Source organism: Marmota marmota, unplaced genomic scaffold (genome assembly GCF_001458135.2).
Source record: "Marmota marmota marmota unplaced genomic scaffold, marMar, whole genome shotgun sequence".
NCBI lineage: Eukaryota > Metazoa > Chordata > Mammalia > Rodentia > Sciuridae > Marmota > Marmota marmota.
In genome coordinates, this window is record NW_026000174.1 from 15,266,218 (window position 1) to 15,288,108 (window position 21,891).

At 54.8% G+C, this 21,891-nt stretch overlaps 1 protein-coding gene across 19 annotated transcripts in view; it reads left to right on the top strand.

Moving 5' to 3' along the window:
- Arap1 (ArfGAP with RhoGAP domain, ankyrin repeat and PH domain 1) overlaps positions 1 to 20,625 on the top strand; it is a 63,042-nt gene extending 42,417 nt beyond the window's left edge. For 7 of the 19 annotated variants that reach the window (XM_015477466.2, XM_048788125.1, XM_048788124.1 and 4 more), the window contains 23 exons: positions 634 to 719; positions 2,200 to 2,382; positions 3,427 to 3,601; positions 4,760 to 4,894; positions 6,939 to 7,074; positions 7,372 to 7,474; positions 8,310 to 8,505; positions 8,768 to 8,819; positions 8,935 to 9,098; positions 9,200 to 9,412; positions 9,718 to 9,823; positions 10,215 to 10,362; positions 10,453 to 10,539; positions 10,625 to 10,693; positions 10,990 to 11,107; positions 12,409 to 12,522; positions 12,736 to 12,881; positions 13,417 to 13,449; positions 16,914 to 16,996; positions 18,095 to 18,145; positions 18,333 to 18,396; positions 19,658 to 19,807; positions 20,057 to 20,625. In XM_015477466.2, the coding sequence (XP_015332952.1) occupies positions 634 to 719; positions 2,200 to 2,382; positions 3,427 to 3,601; positions 4,760 to 4,894; positions 6,939 to 7,074; positions 7,372 to 7,474; positions 8,310 to 8,505; positions 8,768 to 8,819; positions 8,935 to 9,098; positions 9,200 to 9,412; positions 9,718 to 9,823; positions 10,215 to 10,362; positions 10,453 to 10,539; positions 10,625 to 10,693; positions 10,990 to 11,107; positions 12,409 to 12,522; positions 12,736 to 12,881; positions 13,417 to 13,449; positions 16,914 to 16,996; positions 18,095 to 18,145; positions 18,333 to 18,396; positions 19,658 to 19,807; positions 20,057 to 20,074 (2,630 nt within the window). In that variant the 3' untranslated portion in view covers positions 20,075 to 20,625. Of the gene's footprint in view, positions 1 to 633; positions 720 to 2,199; positions 2,383 to 3,426; positions 3,602 to 4,759; positions 4,895 to 6,938; positions 7,075 to 7,371; positions 7,475 to 8,309; positions 8,506 to 8,767; positions 8,820 to 8,934; positions 9,099 to 9,199; positions 9,413 to 9,717; positions 9,824 to 10,214; positions 10,363 to 10,452; positions 10,540 to 10,624; positions 10,694 to 10,989; positions 11,108 to 12,408; positions 12,523 to 12,724; positions 12,882 to 13,416; positions 13,450 to 16,539; positions 16,603 to 16,913; positions 16,997 to 18,094; positions 18,146 to 18,332; positions 18,397 to 19,657; positions 19,808 to 20,056 lie in introns of those variants that run through there. The other 12 variants (XR_007342286.1, XR_007342287.1, XR_007342283.1 and 9 more) reach the window with 12 other exon arrangements.
- The last annotated feature ends 1,266 nt before the right edge of the window (positions 20,626 to 21,891 follow it).

Below are 21,891 nucleotides of genomic sequence, written 5' to 3' on the forward strand. Positions count from 1 at the left end.
AGAGAAGTGCTGGGAGTGCTAGGGAGAATGTGCTGTTGTCCAGGAATCCCTCCTGGAGGAGGTGATGTGTCAGTAGAGATCTGAAGGACAGGAAGGAGTGGCATTGGGGGATGGGGATGGGAGTCCAGGCAGAAACATGGGGCTGGAGGAAGTGTGGGGAATTTAGATTGGTCCCAGGGACCACTGGAGGTTGTAAAGAGGGATATGCCTTTTAAAGCCATCTCACTGCAGGGCTGAGTGGAAAGTGGCCTGACAGAACCAGCCCAGTAGGAGTCTAGGGAGGCAGGGTGGTGGCGGGATGGTGGGATGGGGGTGGCAGCAAGAGTCCAGGTGAGAGGATGTGTGAGGCACTGGGACCTGGTCAGATTTGTGGATCAGACTCTGACAGGTGGCTAGAAACTGAGATTGGAGACCAGTTGGGGGACTACTGCAGGGTCCAGGATGGAGAGCAGGAGGAGGTCTGGCGAGAGTTGCAAGGCACAGTGCTGTGATGTGGGGAGCAGGGGTGCATGATCAGGCCAGAGCTATGCCTCAGGTAGAGCCTCAGACCCGGGCCCTGGGGCCTGCTGGGGTAGGTGGTACTCACATGAAGGGGAGGGCCCGTGTGACTGGAGTCTGGCCCTCTGTTTACAGGGGAGCACCGGGGCCTGGGCGCTGGAGTCTCCAAGGTGCGGAGCCTGAAGATGGACAGGAAGGTGTGGACAGAAAAACTCATCGAGGTGGGCAAAGCCCCTGCTTGCCACCAATACTTAAGATTTGCCCCCCTCAGCTGCTCTCTGGGTCTCCCAGCTCCTGTCCCCGTCTCACTGACCCCAGCACCTTGGAGCTAGGGAGACCTTTGTGATAATATAATGGGTGGGGATCTTAGAAAAACTGACTTTTGGCAAAGTCAGCAAACTAGCCAGTGAGCTAAGAATGTGTTTACAGTTTTCAAGGGTTATAAAAAAAAGGAAGATGTAACATAGACTGTATAAGCCTGTAAAACACAAAACTATTTATTATTTGGCCTTTTTGGAGGATTTGCTGAGCCCTGATCTAGTTCAACTGTCATCCCATTGTACAGATGTGGCTGTAGTGGGCTTGAGATTACCCAGCAAATCCATACCGACCACACAGCCCTGCCTCTCTCCATCCCACCTCCTGGCTGACCTGGGCCTTCTCCTCCACCTCAGACATCCCCTCAGAGCCTCTTCCCCTTCACTTTATCTGAACTCATCCACACCAGTGGATATGAGGAGGCAGGCTTTGGGATACACACAGATGTAAACATGTGTTTCAGCGTACTTGAAGTTCCCTGGTACCCAGATGTGTGGTAGTTGCAGTGGAGAACATGGAGCAGGAGGCTAGTCCCAGGGACCTACCTCGTAGGGCATCGCTGACAGCATCAGCCAAGCTGGGGATTTCAGAGCAATCTGGGTGTCACATCCATTTGCTCTGTCCTCACCGTGTGTGTGGTACATAAGGACTTTGCAGTTGTTAATTAACTTGACTTTCAAAACAATCCTGTGAGTTAGGATTAAATACCCAGTATACAGTTGAGGACGCTAAGGCTCAGGGAGAAAAATAACTTGTTAAAGCCACAAAGCAAGTCTGTAGTGGTAGGGCCTATTTCTGCTTTTTCTCTACTGTGACTCCAGCACCCTGCATAGGACCTGAGAAAGGGGAGGTGGGAAACCAAGGAAATTGCTGTGGAATGAATGTTGAGCACAGAAAAGAATGAACTAGCTCCTCAAATGCTGGACCCCTGCACTCTCCTAGAATTTGCACCCCCCCCCACCCCGCACCCAGACAGGAATGTCAAGACAGGAGATGTTTCCAAAACCCCTGCCTATCCCATTGGCTGACAGGTTTGACAACACCCCCACCCAGGACAGACTCAGGAATGCAGAGTTCCAGATGTGGGGCTGGGTGGGGCAATGACAGGGTCCCCAGGGACCAAGCACCAGGCCTGGGGCGTTCACCTGTCAGACTGTCTGCCTCTTGTCCTGTGCTGCCTCTTGTCCTTGTGCTGAGCCAAGGAACTGGCTTAGCGCCCATGACTTAGTTGGGGGCACTCACAGCTCCCAGCAGACCAGGCCACTCCTCTCTTTCCCCATTGGGGAATGGGGGAGTGTCTTAGCTCTCCAAGGCCACAACCTCAGGGAAACCCACCCCCTCCCCCATCGGTCACCCCCTCTGACCTCTTTCCCATACCCGCAGCTCTTCTTACAGCTGGGCAATGGTGCTGGGAACCGCTTCTGGGCAGCCAATGTGCCCCCCAGCGAGGCCCTGCAGCCCAGCAGCAGCCCCGTTGCCCGGCGGCACCACCTGGAGGCCAAGTACAGGGAGGGCAAATACCGCCGCTACCACCCACTCTTTGGCAACCAGGAGGAGCTGGACAAGGTCAGGGCACTGTACCTCTTGGGCCCTTGAGCTCATCCCCTTGTCCCTGCTTTGTCAGGACCCCTTGCAACTATCCCTTGTCTTCTTGCCACTCCATTTCTCTATCTCAACCCATCTTTTCTACCAGCTCAGAACAATGAGTTGGTAATGGAGAAACTGAGGCCCAGAGGGAAGAAGAACCTAAGGAAACATTAGGGCAACGTCGGAGGAGCTAGGCCTTGGGCCTGTACCATGTTCCTACCATCTGTCTGCCTCCCTCTGGATTCCTCTGTCTCCCGCACCCCGTCCTGTTCCCTCTGAATCCTGCCAAAAGGAGTGAACTTGATGGGGATGCTATTTCCTGTCAGGCTCATGAAAAACAGCTGGACTGTGCCGACCCACCCCTATCCACACCCTATTCAAGATGAGGCCCCATATGGGCCCCAGGCCCTGACAGGCTGGGAGCCAAGTCTTCTGTCTTGATCTGGCTCAGCCTGGGTGGGAGGCAGCTTGCTCAAGGCAGGGGGATGCCATTGGTGACCTCTGGTCAGCCCTCAGTCCCTCCCCCAACCAGCCCCATCCCAGCAGGCTCAGTCTAGCTCTAGAAGCCCAGTGGGAGCCAGGCTTCCACCTCCCAGGGACCCAGGCGTCCTGCCCCCAGCCCAGCCCAGTCTGGCCTGCAAGCCAGGAGGGCGGCAGATCCCATTGGTTGGGAAGGTCAGGCAGGCGGAGAGGAATTCAAATGTGGGAGGACTTAGCTACAGAGTCCCCCTCTGCCCCTCCACAAGGCAGAGGGAGCTTGAGATCCTCCTCCAAAGGCTGACCGACAGCTGTGTCCCAGGGCTGCCATCCGGGTGAGGCCGCTGCTAGGTGACCTGTGGCCGCCCTCCCTCCCCTTGTCTTTTCTGTTATTCTCTGTCTTCCCTCTGTTCTTTCAGTCTGAGGAGTCTTTCTATCTGGAGCCACCCCAGACCTGGGTGACTCCTTCCTCTTTCTTCTTTTCCTCTCCTCTACCCCATCCCCACTCATTCTCTGCTTGAGCTCACCCTCCCTCCCTTCTCCCAGGCCCTGTGTGCTGCAGTCACCACCACAGATCTGGCAGAGACCCAGGCACTTCTGGGCTGTGGGGCTGGGGTCAGCTGCTTCTCAGGGGACCCGCAGGCCCCCACGCCCCTGGCTCTCGCCGAGCAGGCTGGGCAAACACTGCAGATGGAGTTCCTTCGGAACAACCAGAACACGGGTGAGTGGCTGGTGGGACTGTTCCCCTTGTCAGATCCTCCTGCTGATAGGGACTGGCCCTTTGGAGGGATTTGTGGGGTGAAGGTCCAACAAGGACCAGAGGCTTGATTTATAGGCTACTCTGAAACTGCTGTCACAGGTCCTCGAGGCACCCTGGGGCAGCAGTGTGTGATGTGGAGTGTGTTTGGATTTGTGTACACTTGTGCTTCATATATGTGTTCATTTGTGTCTCTGTGACTGTTATGTATTTGTGTGCCCCTTCCTGACTTGAAGGGTGGGTCCTGCAGGGTGGCATCTGTGTGTCAGGACATGCACGCTTCAGAGTTGCTCTGGGTCTGTTTCCTTGTGGTGGGGAGGGGTGTTGAGGGCTTTGAGGTTTGCACATGCAGTGTGTGTCTGTTGCTGTGTAGAGGCAGTGTTGCATTTCTGTGTGTGTGACCTGCAGTGGACATGGCAGCCCTGTCCACTGCTCTGTTTGGGTGGAGCCCAGTCACAGACCTGGGTTGGGTCCCATTTGGCTCCCACTCCTTGGGTGGGTGAGGAGGGGATGGTGGGGGTGAATGGCACTGGTCATGGCCCAGGCCTAGCCTCTGGAGCCACATCCCAGGACTGAGGGTGGAGCTCAGTGGCTGGGGTTCTGGGCTCTGGGCCATGGGCGGGTGGGGTATGCCGGGTTGGAGAGAGCCCAGGTGTCCAGGAGGCATAGGAGACCACCCAGCTGGCTTGGTCTGGAGGGGTGTAGGACACTCCCCCCTCACTTGCATTGCTGACCACTGGGAGCAAGGCTGGAGCCAGGCTGCTTTGCTGGGCTTCATGCTGTCTGGGACAAACCTATCCCCAGGGATTGTTATTGAGTTGGCCCAAAGCCCCCCTCATTCTAGCATGCCTGGCCTTGTGCCTCCAATTGGGAATAGGAGGGGGGCTGGGAGTCAGGATGGTCCTGGAGCTAGGTTTTGGGAATGAGTGGAGCTCCCACAGGTGGGCAGTAGTGGGGAAATAGCTTGTACGGAACCTAGGAGGTATGACTAGGAGCCTGGAAGTGCTGCTCAGGAAGCTGGGGGGCTGAGCTGGGACTTGAATGTGAGCCTGGGTGCCCAATACAAGAAGCCACCCTCCTGGATGGCCATCATGACCAGCCATTCTTTCCCCTGCTCCAAAGAGGTCCCACGACTGGACTCGATGAAACCCCTGGAAAAGCACTACTCAGTTGTCCTGCCAACCGTGAGCCACAGTGGCTTCCTCTACAAGACTGCTTCTGCTGGCAAGCTGCTTCAGGATCGTCGTGCCCGGGAAGGTGGGTGCTATACCACCCCCACCCTGGCCATGGCATTCTGGCATGGCTGCAGGGCCAGGGAAGCCAGAGCTAGACAGTCTGGTGGACCCATGAGGGTGCCAAATGGACTAGCAGAGTCACCTGGAAGGCTCCCTGGGTATGTCTCTGGTACATAGTAGGTGCTTAAAAGATGGGCTAATTGGGGGTGTGGCAGGGCAGTGCAGAGCAGGTCACTGCCAGAGTTTCCTTTCCACTAAAGAAGCCCGGACTCAGCCTCTGGGTGTGGTTCCATGCTGGGCATCTGGTATTTGGAACCTGTGGATGGTAGAAGGTTAGACGACTAACTTGAAGCTACATCCTATTCTGATCTCAGCCTTCCATTTACTCCTCAATCCTGAATACAACCACAGTCCTTACCTCATCCCACAGTCAACTGTCCCAGCCCCTTACCTTGAAGACTCTCTCCACTGGGCCATCTCTCTGGCCTTGTAATTTTTCAGACATGCCAGATTATCTTCCACTAGGACCTTTCCTTTTGCTGTTCCCTTGTGCCCTAAATGCTTTCTCCAAACATCTGCATGATTAGTTACTTTATTTGGATCTCAGTTTAAATGTTAGTCCTAAATGGGCATGGTGGCTTACTCCTATAATTCCAGCTACATGGGAGGCTGATGCAGGAGGATTGCGAGTTTGAGATCAGTCTGGGTAACTTAGAGAGACCCTGTCTCAAAATTTAAGATAAGGACTGGGGATGTAGCCTAGCATGCATGAGGTTCTGGGTTCAATCACCAGTACCACAAAAAAATTTTTTTTTTAATATTTATTTTTTAGTTGTAGTTGTACACAATACCTTTATTTCACTTATTTATTTTTATGTGTTGCTGAGGATCAAACCTAGGGTCTTGCACATGCAAGACTCTACCAATGAGCCACAACCCCAGCCCCACGAAAAGTTTTTTAAAATATAAAAAAAAATCTTCCACAGAGATGTCATCCTTACCACCTTATCCCATCTGTCCCTTGACCTGACTTTTTCTTTGAACCATTTATATGACAATGGTTTGTCTTTTAATAAAGTGTACATTGTATACTCTGTACCAATGGAACCCCAGTGCCTAGGAAGTGCTCAGTGCCTACCCAGTGGCATTTGGAACATGTCTGCGGAATGAAGGGAAAGGCAGTGCTGGCACTTCGGGAGGGAGCACATCCTGGGGACAGGCTCATGGACACATCGTCCTCAGTGGGCAAATGTTGGGCCCTCCTAGATGAGATGAGAGATAGAGTTTGCTATGGGAACAGAGACCGTTGCTCACTGCATCCCTCAGCACCTCCTCCAAGAAGCACCCCTGGGATGAATCCCTCCAAATCCAAAAATATTTCTTTGGGACTCTATGTTGTTCACGACCTCACTGCCCTGGTCTACCTCTGTCTGTCTGATAATGTCATTTATATAACTGCCTGAGTCATCCTTTTTGCCCTGGGTGCCAGGAAGCTCTGAGCCATGGTGAAGCTCAGTGCTGTGAACTGTATAAGCATTCATGGCCTTGACCTTCTTCTGTTCTTTCCATTACCTTTCGTGGTCTGGACTCCCTATTCTGTTTCCTGTATGGGATTTTGTGGGTCTCCTCAGATGTAGGAAGAGGCAGTATCTGGAGTGATGGGAGCTTCTGGCAAAAGAGGGTGGGGCAAGGGGTGGGCATAGAAGGTTTCCTGTGGTATTTGGGCCATGGGTGGAGGTAACAAATACTGGAGGTGGACAGAGAGGTGGGCAGGTCAGACCCGGCAGCTCCTTGAGTGCCAGGTTGATGTCACAGACTGTCCTGGGGAATGGTTTTAAGCAGAGGAGGCTGCTGGGAGTCCAGGAGACCAATGAAGAGGATACTGTAGAGATCTGGGGGAGAAGATGAGGTGTAGACTGGGCTGGGGTGTTAAGGCTGCAGAAAGGGAAATGGAATGGGGAGACGGACATGGGGCAGGAGGAGTAGGGACCCAGGGAGCATACAGAGATGGTTTTCAGGTGATGTGGGAGAATCCCTCATACCTTCTCTGTACAACTTCTTTCCAGAATTTAGTCGACGCTGGTGTGTCCTTAGTGACGGGGTCCTGAGCTACTATGAGAATGAGCGCACAGTGACACCCAACGGGGAGATTCGGGCCAGTGAGATTGTGTGCCTGGCAGTGCCCCCTCCTGACACTCATGGGTGAGCACCCCTGGCCAGAATCACACGCTATTGGTGCTGTGTGGTCCAACCTCCAAGTGGGGAGACAAGGAAATCGCCTAGAGAAGGGCAGGACTTGTCCAGGGCCATACAGTAAACTGGAGCTGTACAAGTGCTGACCCAGGCTCCTGAGACTCTAGGCCAAGGCTTTTCTACCACCTCTTAAGGGGCCAGGGGAAAAACAATGGTAAGGGCAGTGGGGGGTGCTGGAGAATGGTAGGTATTGGGTGGGGGGTGGGCCTGGGTGAGGTGCATGAGTCCTGGCCTGTGTGTTTTCAGCTTTGAGCACACCTTTGAGGTATACACAGAGGGAGAACGTCTGTACCTTTTTGGGCTGGAGAGTGCGGAGCTGGCTCATGAATGGGTCAAGTGCATTGCCAAGGTAGGTCTGTTTTAGCAGGGCTGGTGTCTGACAGAGGCAAGAGGGACCTCCTGGCTGATCCCATGAACCCCAGCTCCCACATCTCTGATAGAGCAAGGGCTGGACAAAGGGCAGCCTACATGATGGGGAACAGGCCTCTCAGGCCAAGGGCTGGAGATAGTCTGCAGCCCTGTGGTGGGACGTTAGGAGACCTGTGTCAATCCTTCAGGCTGTGGGATCCGTGTTGGATGAGTAGCCATCTTAGAATGGACAATGCTGCATCTGTAGGTGATCAGGGGAGGCTTCTTGTAGCTAAAGGCATGTAAGCAGAGGCTAGAGGAAGGAGGCAGGAAGCCTCCAGAAAAGAGCCCTACCTTGGAAACTAGAGCCAAGTGCCCTCTGGAGTCCCCTGTATTGTGAAAGCCTAGAGCTCTTTTTATCATTCACTTGTTTGTTGGTCAGTGGCTGGGCCCTGAGGATCAGTGCTCAGAGTCCAGGGGACCTGATGAGCCACTTGGTCCTGGCTCTTCAGTAGCTCCCATGTGGGTCGGGGGAGACAGATGGGTCCAGACAGCAGCAACAGTGTAGTCAGCGCCATAACAGAAGCAGAATGCTTGGCACTGTGGAGGCCCAGAGCAGGGACATCCCTGGCGGTGTCTGGGAAGGTTTCCAGAGGAGGATACATCTGAGTGGATGGGCATGATACCAAAGCTTCATCACTGTTGGGTTCCTCCTGGAAGAGAAGAAGAAGCAGCTGGGTGGGAAGAGGGTTCTTGCTCCAAGCCATGGAGCTGGGATACCCGGACAGGCAGTGCTGTTGGATGATGGGGTCTCTTGTGGCCATCTTCCTCACCAGGCATTCGTGTCTCCCTTGGCTGAGGATCTGCTGACCCGGGATTTTGAGCGGCTTGGGCGGCTACCCTGCAAAGCTGGTTTGAGCCTCCAGCGTGCCCAGGAAGGCTGGTTTGCCCTCACTGGCTCTGAGCTCCGTGCTGTCTTTCCAGAGGGACCCTGCGAAGAGCCACTGCAGCTACGGAGACTGCAGGAACTTTGTGCGTGGACTCGGGCCTGGACCCCTAACCTCCAGGGCACTCTATCCCAGCCCCTGCCTGGAAGTCTGAACCCTATCCTGGCTTGGCCAGAAGGAGCCAGCCTGTCCTCCCTTGTCTTCTTCTGCCCTTGGGGTGCATCTTAGTGATCCTCCAGGTGGGCGGGTGAATGCTGCGGGGTGGATGTGCTCAGAAAGTCTCTGGAGGGATCAGGTTGGGGATAATGACCAGGGACTGGGCCTCACCTTGACTGGCCTCTCCACAGCCATCCAAGGTGACAGTGAGAACCAGGTGCTGGTGCTGGTGGAGCGAAGGAGGTGAGTCACTGCTGCCCTTGGGCTCTGAGAAGGCTGAGAGGGTCTGACAGGCTTGGGAAGAGGTGGGACGGGGGATAGACCGAGGTAGGGCAGTGATTGACTGTCCCTGTTCCAGGACCTTATACATCCAAGGAGAGCGGCGGCTGGACTTCACGGGTTGGCTGGGGGCCATCCAGAAAGCAGCAGCCAGCTTGGGGGACACACTGTCTGAGCAGCAGCTTGGGGACTCCGACATCCCTGTGATTGTTTACCGTTGTGTGGACTATATCACGCAGTGTGGTGAGCCCCTCCCCTATTGCCCAGGCTCCACCCCTCAGATACCCAGCCCCCAGTGGCCAGGATCCCTCTGAAAGTAGCTGCATGTCCCTGGCCCTCCCCAGGCTTGACCTCTGAGGGCATCTATCGCAAGTGTGGCCAGACATCAAAGACGCAGCGGCTACTGGAGAGCCTGCGGCAGGATGCGCGCTCTGTGCATCTCAAGGAGGGCGAACAGCACGTGGATGATGTCTCCTCTGCACTCAAACGCTTCCTACGTGACCTGCCGGATGGGCTCTTCACTCGCGCCCAACGGCTGGCCTGGCTAGAGGCCTCGGGTGAGCCTGCAGTCCATGCCCAGCCTTGTCCCCTTATATCTCTGAATTCGCTCCTGGTCCCTGTCATGCACTTGGATTAGGCATTGCCTCTGCTGGTGGGCTCCCACCCCACTTTCTTCTGTTGTCACTGCACGGAGACAGGCCCCTCAGAGATGGGTAATTCCTTGTCTTTTCCGAGTGCCTGGCCTGCTTTGACTTGGAGGGTCAGGGAGTGTTGTCACCAGTATGAGAGGCAGAGCTGCCAAAGGGTAGGACAGAGGAGGTGGCTGCAGGAGACCCTGACGCAATCTGTTTTCCCCTACCAGAGATTGAGGATGAGGAAGAGAAACTTTCCAGGTACCGAGAGCTTCTGGTGCATCTGCCTCCTGTCAACCGGGCCACCGTGAAAGCCCTTATCAGCCACCTGTACTGGTGAGGGCTGATACTGATGCAAGGCTGTGGGGGGAAGGGGTGGAGAAGGTTCCTCTACTCCCAGCCTGGTTGACTGCCCTCCCCTGGGAACCAGGTAGGCCTGGGGACTGAGTATTGACTATGATCTGTCCTGATCTCAACTTTACTTCCTGTGGGATGGGAGAGTAGAGGAATTTTGAGGTACCTTGTCTAGATTTCCCAGCTGCCCATCTCTACTCTTTGCCAGGACCCAAGACATGTTCCCTTCCACCCTTAACTAGGGGTCTACTCTGACCAGGACCTTCCTGGTCATTCTAGTGGCCAGTCTTGGATCTGTCAGGAACTAAGAAGATGGGACAGGGAAGTTCTGGGCTGGACTCCTCACTCATGGCCTCTGTTCTCCCCTCTCCAGTGTCCAGTGCTTCTCAGACACGAACCAGATGAACACACACAATCTGGCTATTGTGTTTGGGCCTACACTCTTCCAGACAGATGGGCAGGACTACAAAGCTGGCCGGGTGGTGGAAGACCTTATTAGCCATTACGTGGTGGTGTTTAGTGTGCGTCCCCAGCCCGTGGAAGGGGGGGAGTGGAGGGCTGAGCCTCTCAGATGGCAGCAATCATTTTCCTTTTCCCTTTCCCCTCCCCAGGTGGACGAGGAGGAGCTGAGGAAGCAGAGAGAGGAGGTCACTGCCATTGTGAAGATGAGAGTGGCTGGCACTGCCAGTGGGACTCAGGTGAAGGCCAGGGCCTGGGCAGGGTCTCAGGCTGGCTGCCTGTACCTGCTGCCCAGACCTCCATCTGAGCCCTGTCTCCCTGCAGCATGCCGGTGACTTCATCTGCACAGTGTACCTGGAGGAGAAGAAGGCAGAAACAGAGCAGCATGTCAAGGTGGGGGCTGGGGACCTAGAGGCCAAGGGGCCAGTAGAGGTAGGCTGGGTGAGGGGCAGACCCACATTACCAGGGAGCACAGCTTCCATCCCAAGGAGAGCCCAGTTTGGGACCAGGTACTGGTCCTGGTCCTGGTCCTGTCTTTTCCCCTACTCATCAGGACCCTCTGAGACACCCCTCCGCATCCCAGGACTCAGAAGACGCTGAGAGGGGTGGGGTTCGGCCTGAATCACACAGTAAAGTGGTAACAGAGTAGAATTGGGGCCAGGGTAGGCTGATCTTCTTGGTCACTGCAGATCCCTGCATCCATGACAGCTGAGGAGCTTACCCTGGAGATCCTGGACCGCCGGAATGTGGGCATCAGGGAGAAGGACTACTGGACTTGCTTTGAAGTCAGTGAGAAGGAGGAGGCAGGTAGGTGGCCACCAGGACTGGTAGAACACACGGTGTGGCCCGTCTCGTCTGATCTGTAGCCCATCTGTCCTCCTTCCCTTGCAGTATAGCAACTATGTTGTGAAAAGGGTTGTGATGACACCCGTTGCTGTCACACACTGGTGAAGGCTGTGGTCTCTGTGATGGTGGTGACAGGGAACTGGCAGGGGTTGAGGTGAGGACTGTAACAGGGCTAATAGGAGGCTGATAGTGAAGGGGTAGATGTGTCAGCTGACGAGGTTTTCTCAGGTGTCAGAGAGTGGTGCTGCTTGTAGGAGTGACAATGCTGAGTTTGGTAGGGGATTGTGGGCCACACCATTCTTGGTGGTGAGGAGAGTGGTAGGTAGTGGTGACCCTTCATGCAGGGGATGGCGGTGTAGGTGAGGGTGGCGTTAATGGTGTGGAGGGTCTTGGTGCAAGGGGCTGAGCAAGGGGGCGCGGCATCAGTGGAGGGTTATGTTTCACTGCTGTTTGTTGAGTGCCAGGCACTGGGCTGAGGGGCCAGGCTAACCATCCCTACCCTTGTGGGGGTCAGTCTGGTGTGGACAGAGACATTGATCCATTAATCCCATGAGCACACTGAGAAAACAGAAGCCATGTTAACTCGTGTAGAGGAAAGGTCCCAGGAGTCTCCAGAGCTTATGACAGGGTCTCTGGCTTTGGATTCTTTAAGCCAGATGTGGAGGAAGATGGAAGTTATTTGGTGAAGCTGGGGGGAAAGTGCTCCCAGACAGCAGGAACAGCACAGGCAAAAGCCCTGCGTGGGCAAGGCCAGCCCCTCCAAGGAGGTGGAAGCAGTGAGAGGGTGCGGCTGGGGGTGGCTGGAGATGGAGGCAGAAGTGGCCACGCAGGTCTGACCATGCGAGGCCTTGATGCTGGGGGAGAGGTGGGACAAGAGAAATGAGAACACATGCAGGAGGCCACTTTGAAGGCCTTAGTAGTAGTCTAAGAAGATGCCAGTAATGTGGACAGGGTGGGATAGTGGAGAGGGACAGAGCAGATTTGCCATGCTGAGGGGTGGCGGGAGCAGAGGAGCATTTCTGGCTTGAGCGGCTTGCCTGGTGGCAGTGCTGCTGATTGGACACATGGGAATGACTTGGACACGTGGGGATGACCATGGGCTTGGTTTTGGTCACAGTCAGGAGTGTCCAGCCAGAAGTGTGGTTGTGGGAAGGGTGGTCATGATGGTGGTTTGTTGTGTTGCTAGTGGACCCGGAAGTGGACATGCTGGCTCTATGTCCAGCCATGTGATGTTAGTGACAGTGGGTGTGACTTTTCCCCAGAGCGGCCCCTGCACTTTGCCGAAAAGGTGCTTCCAATCCTGCACAGCCTGGGCACAGACAGCCATCTGGTGGTGAAGAAGCACCAGGCCATGGAGGCCATGCTGCTGTACCTGGGTAGGTGGGGCTGGCTGAGGGAGTTTCTTTATCCAGAGCCTGTGGGAGGGACCTGGTGGCACCAGGGAGGAGCAGCTCTGATGCAGAGCACCAAGTTGGTGACCCTATGGAGACAGGATGAGACAGTTTCCTTCATGTGAGGATCTGGCCCTGGAGCATGTGGATCTGGGGGTGTGGTTGGTGCAGCTCATGCCCACTCCAGTCCTCTCCCAGCCAGCCGTGTGGGTGACACCAAGCATGGCATGATGAAGTTCCGCGAGGACCGTAGCCTCCTGGGTCTGGGGCTGCCCTCAGGCGGCTTCCACGATCGCTACTTCATCCTCAACAGCAGCTGCCTGCGGCTCTACAAGGAGGTTCGGGTAAGTGGAGCTGAGTCTTACTCTGAGATGGGCACCTGCATCCTGAGTGTGCTTAGACACCCAAGCACACGTATTCCCCTTGGTCTGCAAGGGGCAGTCTCCCTACCTTGGGGTCTTGGGATAGCACAGGAGTGGGGGAGAACTGTAGACTCCCAGAGATCCTCCCGCTGTAGGCCTGGGTGGCCACTCCACTGTGCCCTGTACCTCATTAAGCCATGGTACCTGGTGCCATCATATCACAACATGCTGTTTCACCTGTGCCTGTGCCGATCACAGCACCCCAGGAACTTGCTCCAACATGACAGTCCCAGGCCATGGTCTAGGCCTGCCTTGCCAGGTCCGAGGCCTTCCATCCCTCTCTCCATACCCGCTCCATCTACATGCTGGGTGTTGTCCCAGACCAGATACCACAGTATCTAAGTGACCCCCCAACTTCTGAACATAAATGCCATGCCCCTGTGCATCAGTGCACACACTGTCCTGGTGCTAGACCTCGGACGACTTTTTCCATAACCCTTGATCCTCTATCAAACAGAGCCAGAGGCCGTGGAGCGGGGCCCCTGAGACCGTGAGTAGTTGTGTGCTCTTAGCTGCCTTACACCGCCTGGGGGCCAGGCGAGCTGGATGGGAGTATGGGAAACTGCAGGGCTCCCAGCTGTCTTCAGGCATGGTTCCCTGCCCCCTTGCCAGTGTACACTGGCCCCCCACCCTGGGACCTGGGACCCAAGCTCTGTCCTTAATCTGTAACTCCATCCCAGGGTCCTTTTCCTAAGATAGGGTCCCTTATCAGTGTGATGCTCTATTAGAATTTTCTGTAGGATTCAGTGTAGAAATTATGAAGCAGTAATGGAGACCCCAAAGCTTGAATCAGGGCTCTGATCCTCCTCTCCCATCAACTTGGAGTCACTCTCTTTCCAACCCTGGGCTATCAGAATGTCCTTGCCATTTCCTGATCCTAACGTGCTGGGGGTGGGGGATGGCATCCCTGTCTGTGGTGGTTATGTCCTCTGCAGCCCCTTCAGCTGGTCGCTCAGCTTTCCTTGGCATACCCCAGGGAGAACGGAGCTCTCCACCCCTCCCTTGAGGCCTCCCTATCCTTAATGGGATTCTTCTATCTAGGAGAATGTGCATACTCTACTCCAGCTGAGAATCTGCCTCCCATCATGCCCCTATGGGTCCCAGCTATGTCTCTGGGGCCACAGAGCACAGATATTCTGCAGAAACAGGCCAGAGAGGCATGGTTCCAAGCCCAGTGGTCTAGCTTGAGCTCCCACAGCTGATCCACCAGTGTCTTTACCCTTTTCCTGCCTGGTGCATCTCCTGAGGACATATGGACTGGCCTGGCTTCCATGGATGGAGCAGGACCCTCACCTCCTCATCTTTGCATGTTATACCTGTATTAATACAGTCTGGCCTCCTGAAGAACACCTCCTCTTCTCTTTGCCGCCCTCTGTGATCGCATCTTCACTTCTGAGCCTATCTGTCCTTCCACTCAGTCCCCCAGGGTTCTGGGATGTCACCTCCCTGGCTCCTCCCTTGAGAGGTGCTTAGTTAACACTGTGGAGCAGAGCAAGACCATCAATGTGGGCAGAGGGAAGGGAGAGTGTCTGAGGCTCCTGGAAAGGCAGCTGCTGGTGCCTCCACATGGAAGGGAGAAGGTAGGAAATCTAGAAAAAGGGAAGATCTGATGTTTATGAGCCAGGAGTGATGCCTGCCCTTCACATCCTGAGACATGTGGCCCACACTACTGTCCTGTGAGGAGAGGGGTATTCTCTGCCTGCACAGGTAAGAAGATTGGCTTTTGGTGACTTGCCCTTGGCCACCTCCAGGTGACAGAATGGAGTCTGAGCTATGAAACTCATGTTTTGTATTCCTAGAAGTTTAGGAACTCAAGGACATGGCGGGGAGGGCTGTTCAGTGATGTTCTCCACACCCCAGTGACAGCCAGTGCATCTGGCCAGGCAGAAGCTCACAGTGAGGTGTGGCTTGGCCACTGAGGCGTTGGTAATTCTAGTATTAATGGCTTTATGGGACAACCAAATATTTGAAATTAGGACATCCCAGGTGAGTCCGGCTCCATGAACAACCAGGCCTCATCCTGGGGTCTCCCATTGTTAAGTGCCCTGAGACACCGGGAAATGCATGTTCTAGAAAGATCTTGGTTTTAGCAGAGATCCTTGAGCATCAGGGGTGAGCTGTGTTCTCTGCCTGTGACCTTGTCCCTCAGAGATGCCAGAAACATGAGGTAGAAGTCAAATTCTTGTGGGATTTATTCTCAAAAGGAGATTGTGTTGACTGATACTCCCTGACCCCACAACCCCCTCAGCCTTCCTGTCTTGGCCTCCCTCCCATGGTCTACACGTAGCCACACTCCCCAGATCCCAAGGAAGTGTGGGCCTGAGGGTCGTTTTCAGATTTTCAGGGAGCCTCTGCCTGATTAACATGCTTGACCTGGCCAAGAGGGACATCACTGTCACACCATGGACCTTAGTTCTTTTCCCTCCCACTCAGCACGATTCCGTGTTTACCGGGAGCCGCGTTTCCCCACGGCCTTCCTCCATCATGTCCAAGCCTGTGTTTCGCTGGCCTGCAGCTTACCCTCCATCGTGGCCTGTCTTGGTCTTCCACACGCACCACCAGGTCTCCCAGTTTGTGGGCTGATTTCCTCAGCCCACTGGCCTTTGCTCTCCCTGTTCACCTTTCATCCATGCTGTTTTCTCCCCACCCCTCATTTTTCCCACATCTGCGGCTTCATTTCCCTCCCTCCTGCTCAGCTTCCTCCTTACCTGCGAGCCCTGCTCCTCCCACATGTAGAACCAGGTTTGTTCCAGGTCCTGTTGAGTAGATGGCGCTTATCAGGTCAGGTGCTGTCTGTATAGGACATGGGGCTCCTCGGTAGGCCCTGGTTGTCAGGGAGTTCCTGGAAAGTCCTTACTCAGGCCCTCCTAAACCCTACATCCTGGGACAGCATGGAAGTCACTAGTCCCTAGATAGCCCATCTTTTTTGTGAGTCTTCCCAGCTCCCTTGGTCATGCCCTAGTCTTCTCTTTGCTCCTGCTGAGGAGCCATGCCTGGGGGTGGCTGGGAGCAGTGGTGGGAACAATGTGGGGGTGGCTCAGTGTTGGACCCCCAGTTTTGGTTGTAAGTGGATCCTTCTGTCCTGCCATCCATCCTGGTGCCCCTGATGGCTCCACAGGTGCCTGGCATGGGGAGGGCTTCAAGCAAATGGACTCCAGAGCAAGAGGAAGGCTCATTAGCTTCATCTCCAAACAGCCTCTTCCTTGGGGGTCATTGCTCTCTTCCCCTTGCCTCTGAGCCAGCCTGCTCCTTCCAAGCCAGACCCATATGCAGAGGCGGGCCCAGAGAGGAGCGTGTCAATGATCTGGTGCCCCTCCCCAGTACATTGGTCTCTTGCTTCCTGTCCTAGATCATTGGGAAGTTCTCCCTCTGGTCTACCGAACAGTCATTCTGCTTTGGCTTGAGTCATGAGCTCTTCTCATGGAACCAAAGAGCTAGTAACTGCTGATCCTCAAGCCTTCTGCTCACACGGTCAACCCTGGAGCCTCTGTGGGGCAGGGAGGGGTGAGGAGTGAATAACCAAGACAGATGTAACACAATCAGCCCGCTGAGGCGCTCAGATCATGCCCGCCTTTTCCAGCTTGGTGCTGAGGACGATGCTCAGTGTTCTCCCTTGTGCACCATCTGATTCAGGCGATGCTACGAGTCAGTTCTCCACTGTGCAGGACAGCAGGGTAGGGCTGGGATTTGCTGTCCTAGACGTCCCAGCTGGGCTGGCTGCCTCAGGGACTGAGGGTTGACTGTCTGATGCTGCCTTAGGGAGAGAGGCCAGGGGACTGAGGCTGGATTGTGAACAGGGAGGGATGCGGCAGGAAGGCTCCTTGGAGGAGGTGCCCTGTGCTGAGGTGCAGAGGGGGCTGGGGAACAGGAGGAGGGTGGTGCCTAGGGTGACGATCTGTCCCTGTGCCTGCTGGCCCTTACTGAAGTGCCCTCTTCTCCCCTCCCCGACCCCAGAGTCACCGGCCTGAGAAGGAGTGGCCTGTCAAGAGTCTTAAAGTCTACCTGGGTGTGAAGAAGAAACTCCGGCCACCCACCTGGTGAGCTGGAACTGGGGAGACAGGCCTGAAACTGGGGCCTCTGAGGGCTCAGAACTGATGAGGAAGCACAACCAGGGGCTTTGAACTTGACGGGTCATTGTTGTGGTTCTGAAGTTGTGGTCCCCTTGGCCAGCTGTATCATTTGGACACACCTTATAAACACAAATTCTCAGGTCCCTCTTGAGTCCTGGATTCTAGGGATGAGGCCCAGCACTCAGGCTCCTCACCCCACCACCCTTGGGATTGGGGGATTGAGCTACATCCCCAGCTCCTTTTGTTTTGTTTTCTTTTGTTTTATGACAGAGTCTCACTAAGTTGCTGAAGCTGGCTTTGAACTTTTTTTTTTAATATTTATTTTTTAGTTATAGTTGGACACAATATCTTTATTTTTTTATTTTTATGTGGTGCTGAGGATTGAATCCAGGGCCTTGCATGTGCTAGGCAAGTGCTCTACCACTGAGACACAACCCCAGCCCGGTTTTGAACTTTTGATCCTCCTGCCTTAGCCTCCCAAGAGGCTGGGATTACAGGCATGCACCACTGAGGTGCAGAGGGGGCAGCACTATTTTAAATAACAAGTTGTCCAAGGAGCTCTGGTGCTTGCTCATGGCCTGGATTAAAATCCTGTCTCTGACTCTCTTTGGGGCCTTTCTGTGCCTCAGTTTTCTTAGCTGTGGAATAGGGACCCTGAGGGTACACCTGTTTCTAAGGGTGATCGTTTATTTTAAAACATTGGGAAGTGATGCTTGCCACTTTTACCTTTCGTTACATGTTGCAATCACCAGACTTGGTTTTCTGACTTTTTCTTCAGCTGCTAGCTGTGCCTGGCTATTTCTGGGTCTAGGGCAGGCCTGGAACAGGACATCAGTAATTTTTTTTTTTTTTTTTTTTTTTTGTGGTGCCTGGGCTCAAACCCAGAGTCCTGAGCATGGTAAATTAGTGCTCTACTCCTGAACTGTGACCCTAGCCCAGGCCTCTGGTGGAGATTGGAGAGCTCGGGGCCTAGTGGTTAGTGGGGGCTGAGAGAGAGAGGCATGCTACCCTTGTGAGGAAGCTGAAGGCTGTCAAATGACCCCACCCCCCCACCCCTCTCTGCAGCTGGGGCTTCACAGTGGTGCACGAGACAGAGAAACATGAGAAGCAGCAGTGGTGAGCAAGGGCCCCATCCTGAGACCCCGGGGTTAAGGAGAGGTGGTAGCATGGGCCCCTCAATTGGGTTTCCCCTCACTGCCCAGCTCTGTGACTTGCTGGGCGACTGTGGGCTGGGGAGATGGGCAGGGTAACTCCCCTTCAAGCCAGGCCCTTGGCAGTGTCCAGACCTGTGCTCTCCCTGCAGGTACCTCTGCTGTGACACACAGATGGAGCTCCGGGAGTGGTTTGCCACCTTCTTTTTTGTGCAGGTACCAGGGGCAGGGGGTGTGGGAGGCTCTGCTATAGAGAAGGGTGCATTTCCTTCTCTCAGGCCATCCACTGCTTCAAGGAGATTTCTACTTGTTTTTAATTCATTTACCTGTATGTTCAGTAAGCCCTTCCTAGTGCCTGCATAGTCCATCCCTGAACCAGGCCTGCTAGGGACAGCACATAGGCCCCTGCCCTTTGGGGCACTCCCCAGGCAGGAAGAAAAACAGGCCCAGAAGTGATTTGTTATATTCTAATGTGATCTGTGTTGTGGTGGGAGAAGGAAGCCCAGGAACCTAACCAGGTGGGCTTCGAGTGGGAGGGGGACTCCAGGGAGAGGGTGTCATGGGAGCTGAGTCTCTGGGCATGGGGGAGGGTTTACCAGGAAAGGAATGGCTTCCAGGCAGAGGGGAAGAGTGTATGCAAAGATCTGGAGACTTGAAAGAGAAGTACAGTTTGTCCAGTGGGGTGTAAAGGGAGAAGCCAGGAGGGCCAGAAGTTGGCCTTGGAAAGGGAGTCAGGAGCAGGAGCCCCAAGAGCCTTAAAGGCCACACCCAGATGCTAAATTTGCCCCAGAAGGTAGTGGAAGAGTTTGAAGAGAGAGAGGGAGAGGGAGAGAGGGGTGTGTGTGTGTGCAGTCTTCTCAGATTCCCTCTGGATGTGTAGGGGAGAAGGACCTGAAGCATAGAGCCTGGGGTGAGGAGGTCAGGGAGTTGGCTGCTACAGTGGCACAGATAGAAGGGAACAGGGTGGTGATGACCCCCGAGCCAGAGCTGGGACAGAAGCTCCTCAGATTTAAAACAGATGAGTTAGAACAAGGATTTTCATCTGGAACCTCAGAATGGTTTAGGTAAAAGGAAGACAAAACTACCAGGACCCTGGGTTGAGAAGCTCAAGTGGTTGAGCTTCCTGGTAGTCAAGGCCTAAAGGGAAACAGTAGATTCTGTAGTTCTTGGTTTCTGCTGAGGAGGCACAAACGTGTTTCTTCTCTTGGAGAAATATTTTCTTGGTGCTGCATTCTTGGAGAGGTTTGTGGATCCGGAGATGAGAGTCATTGAGTAATGAATCTGGCTGTTCGCTGGGGATATGGTCCTGTTCTGCTAACAGCTGCTTCTCATATCGGCTGGGATCAAAGCTGAGGGTGTCACCTCAGATCATAGCTGGAGGCTTTTCTGGGAAGTGTGGGTGGATCCAGAGCTGAGTGTCTGGGTGAGCTGAGGCATGGCCCAGACCCCAGCAGCCCTCCTCTTCCCTGTTTCCCAGCATGATGGCCTGGTGTGGCCCTCAGAGCCCTCGCGTGTGTCCCGGTCAGCCCCTGAGGTCCGGCTTGGCAGCATATCACTGATCCCCTTGCGTGGCAGTGAAAATGAAATGCGTCGGAGTGTAGCAGCCTTTGCTGCTGACCCCCTTTCTGTGAGTGACTCTTCGTCCCTGTGGGCAGGGGGCTGGGGACCTCGATGGATGCCTGCCTTCCACCCCACTCTTCATTATTTGAGTAGCCTTCAATACCTATCCTCTACCTGAGTAGGTTCAAAAGCCCCCCTACCTGGCCTAGGGATACCAGCTGGTGAAGCTTCTGTGGCCACCCCTCCATTGCTAGCTGCCAGGTTCCTCGACCATCACAAAGCACTTACAGAATCTGGGCTTCTGTGCTTCCTACAGCTCCTCCGCAATGTCTGAGCACTCAACCAGCCTGGCTGTGGGACTGACTCTGCTGCCTCGACTGCGACCAGGAAGCCTTCCTGTCCAGACACCCTCATGCCCTGCATTCCTGGTGTGAGCCAGCAGGGGGCGCATGAGGAAGCTGTACCCCACATCCCACATCCTGACCACAGCATGAGGCTTCCTGGCAGGGATGCGGGGATTTGGGGTCTGCCCGGGGAGGGACCCTTCTGGCTCTTCAGGTGTGCAGCCCTCCTGGCCTAGTTTGCTCACCCACTCTGAGTTTGTGGGGTTGGAGAGATGGGCAGAACCAGGAATTCTGGAGGACATCAACCTTTCAGAGTCTGGAGGCCCTGGGCCCCCGCTGGAAGGGAGCCTACCCCTTTGTACAGACTCCAGAGCCTTAGGAAGTGGGGCCTTAAAGGAGCACTCAGCCAGGCAGGAAGGGAACTCTTAGGGAAGTTTCTACAGGACTGAGAGCTGAACTTTGGGAACTTTAGCCCCCCTTCCAGTCTGGGCTTCCCCACTTTGGGGTTTTTTTGATAATATAAATATATCTGTATATTTTACCCTGTGTTGCTGAGGCCTGTGATTGGTTGGGGGGATTGTGTGTCCTGGGGCAGGTGGGGACAGTTGGTCTGGAAGCACAGAGGTGGGTGCTTAGTTCTCTGAGGCTGGGAGCCTGGATGCAGCTCTTTCTGGACCCTGAGCTGATTAGACACTCCTCCTTGCCCCAGGCCAAGCCCTGGCCTGGCTCTGTGCCATCCCTTGTCCCACTATGCAGCCAGGCTGGACTGAAATTGGCTTGAGCCCCTGCCCCTGTTGCAGTCTGAGCCAGGGCCTGGGTATGCAAGTCAGTGACTCAGGGAAGGAGGCACAAGGCCATGGATTCCCAAAAGTTTTAGTAAACTCAAAAGGAGAGCCTCAGGTCCTCCTTAGCCCCTGAGCACACTCCTCCAGAGGTAGGACTCATCTTGCTTCAGGGAGCTGCCCTTGTTGGATACTGCCTGGCCATCTCCTCCAAGCAGACAAGGTCTTAACCAGCAGGGGAGATAATAAGCTGTTCACAGATAGATTTGGGACTCTTGGGGAAGGTGCTAGATTCCCGTCTCTCCTAGAGCCTCGTTGTCAGTGAACAGACCTGCTGACCTCCCTGCCTCAGCCAGTAGAGCTGGGCAAAGCTGATCAAGAATGGGCCACCGATCCCTGACTCTTGTGATCCTGCTCAGTGGGGAGGCCTGGGTACCCGCAGAGTCCCATAGAGTGGGTGAAACTGGAGTTGCCTCCTGCTAGCCTCATACTGCCCTGGCTCAGGGGCTGGCTGCAGGGGCTGCTATGGGCCACCAGGGGGCAGCCATGGATTGCTCATCCCTGTCTCTGAATAGGCTTAGGTTTTGCTCTGCTGGGGAGTGGAGCAGGACCTAGCTCTGCCTTTGACTGCAGGTGGTGATATCTAGAAGGTAGCTCAGTACAGCAATGTGCTTTGAAATCCTGGGGCTCTAAGAGGAGAAGGGAGCAGCCCTGGACCAAGCACCTGCTGTGAGTCTGCACCACTGCTGTGTGCTCCATCTCTTCTTGGCCAAGGAGGAAGTTAGGCCCAGAGAAGGAGGCTCTCTTGAGTCAGGCCTAAGGACCTCCACTGCTCTACATTGGAGGAGTCTCTCTTGGCTCCGTTCCTGATTGCAGCACTGTTTTCCCCTTTCAGGAGTAGCCATGTGTGCTTCTGAAGGAAGGGGATATGAGCTAGCAGGAATCAATGCCAGCGCAGACTGCTTTCCCTTGGAATGGGGATTGTACCCCAACAGGAGCCTTCAGGGCCTCAACCTTAATGACAA